Source organism: Solanum pennellii, chromosome 5 (assembly GCF_001406875.1).
Source record: "Solanum pennellii chromosome 5, SPENNV200".
Taxonomy (NCBI): Eukaryota; Viridiplantae; Streptophyta; class Magnoliopsida; order Solanales; family Solanaceae; genus Solanum; species Solanum pennellii.
Window position 1 is genome coordinate 8,118,250 of NC_028641.1, and position 1,780 is coordinate 8,120,029.

The 1,780-nt window shown below is 29.4% G+C and overlaps 1 protein-coding gene across 1 annotated transcript in view; it reads left to right on the forward strand.

Moving 5' to 3' along the window:
- LOC107019264 overlaps positions 1 to 1,242 on the forward strand; it is a 3,187-nt gene extending 1,945 nt beyond the window's left edge. The window contains exons 3-4 of the mRNA XM_015219809.1: positions 164 to 700; positions 802 to 1,242. Coding sequence (XP_015075295.1) covers positions 164 to 700; positions 802 to 1,242 — 978 coding nt within the window. The remainder of the gene's footprint in view (positions 1 to 163; positions 701 to 801) is intronic.
- The last annotated feature ends 538 nt before the right edge of the window (positions 1,243 to 1,780 follow it).

The window sequence follows — 1,780 nt, forward strand, 5'->3', positions numbered from 1 at the left end:
ATAATTATAATTTTTTTAAAATGATAATAATAACATTGTTTCAACATTATGTATCAAGTACATTAATATTGTGTGTTGACTATGTTAAGGTTGCATATTACCATTAGCTTACGGGATCGTCGATACGGAAAATGATTGTTCATGGACATGGTTCTTCACACAGTTCAAAAATGCATTTGGTGAGAGAGAAAAAATGTGTGTTGTTTCTGATAGAAACGAAAGCATAATTAAGAGTGTTAGTATAGTTTATCCAAATGTTCCACATTTTGCATGCATATGGCACTTGTGGAAAAATGTTTGTACATACTACAAGAGAAGTAAAAACACTCTAAGTGATCTGTTTTATTCGATGGCTAAGGCTTATCGAAAAAAGGATTTTGAAAAATTGATGGCTAAAGTGGAAAAAGTAGATGGGAGAGTTAAAAAGTATCTTGAAGAGGCTGGCTATGAAAGGTGGTCTAGATCTCATGCAACCGTGAATAGGGGTAGAATGATGACATCTAACATTGCGGAATGTATCAATGGTTGTCTTGTTAATGCACAGAAATTACATGTTTTGGACTTTTTGGAAGAAGCCAGAATTCTATTTGGTTCTTGGAACTGCAAAAATAGAGAAATAGCATCTTATACAAAGGAAACATTAGGGAGAAAATTTGAAGAGATATTGATTATAAACGCGTCCAAATGTTCAAAAATGAAGGTATTTATTCATATATCAAATATTACGTATCTTGCTTAAGTATTTTAAGATTTTTTTTTGTATCAAAAAATCCAACAGTAACTTTTTAAAAACTATTGCAGGTTGTTGCATCTTCAAAATTCATTTTTTCAGTTTATGAAGGTGGTATAAGATACATCGTTTGCCTTGAGAGAAAGAATTGTTCTTGTGGTAGATTTCAGCATGATGAAATACCTTGTGCGCATGCAATGGTTGTTCTGAAGAAGAAGAATATCAAAGATGTACACCCATACTGTTCTGATTACTATAAACCTGATGCATTAGCAAACACCTATGCAGTTCCAATGGAACCAATGCCGGACAAAAGTGATTGGATAGTTCCGGAAAGTGTTTTGGAAGAAGTTGTATTGCCACCAAGATACAAAAAAATGCCTGGTAAACCAAGAAAAAAAAGAAAGAAAAATGCAGATGAAAAGCTAAGCGGAAACACAAATTGTTGTGGACGATGTGGACAAGAAGGTCACAATAGAAGAACATGTACTTTCTTTCCAAAAGATTCATAATGATTATGTTTCAGGAGTTCCTTTAATAAATGTAAAAGTGTAGCATTTCGTTTCACTGTTACACAGAGATTCTGATTCAATAAATTTCTTTGATCATTTGGCAATGTGTTCTCTAATTCTTTATTTTTTGTTAAGCTCTATTTAAATTTGACATTTTATTTATTTATCAAATACTTTATTTTATAATCCTTACTCAAACTTACTTTAATCAATATTAATTGCGGAAATTTCACCCAAATTATTTTCAGTTCTAATTTAATTTAATTTAGTAATATAGTATAATGTGTGTAGATACTTAAAAAAAAATTCATATTTTGAAGGCAAATAATTGTTCGTAATATATATAAATCATAGTACTGAATATATCTTATTTGTACAAAAGATATTAATTTTTTTTAAAAAAAAACTGGCGTGTATCAAGAAGTTTAATAACTAGTATCACTGTTTGTGATATTATATATTTTGATATTTCATGTATCATATACATAATTTAATTGCGTATATAATTTTCTTTTTTTGTATCATACAATTCTTTATT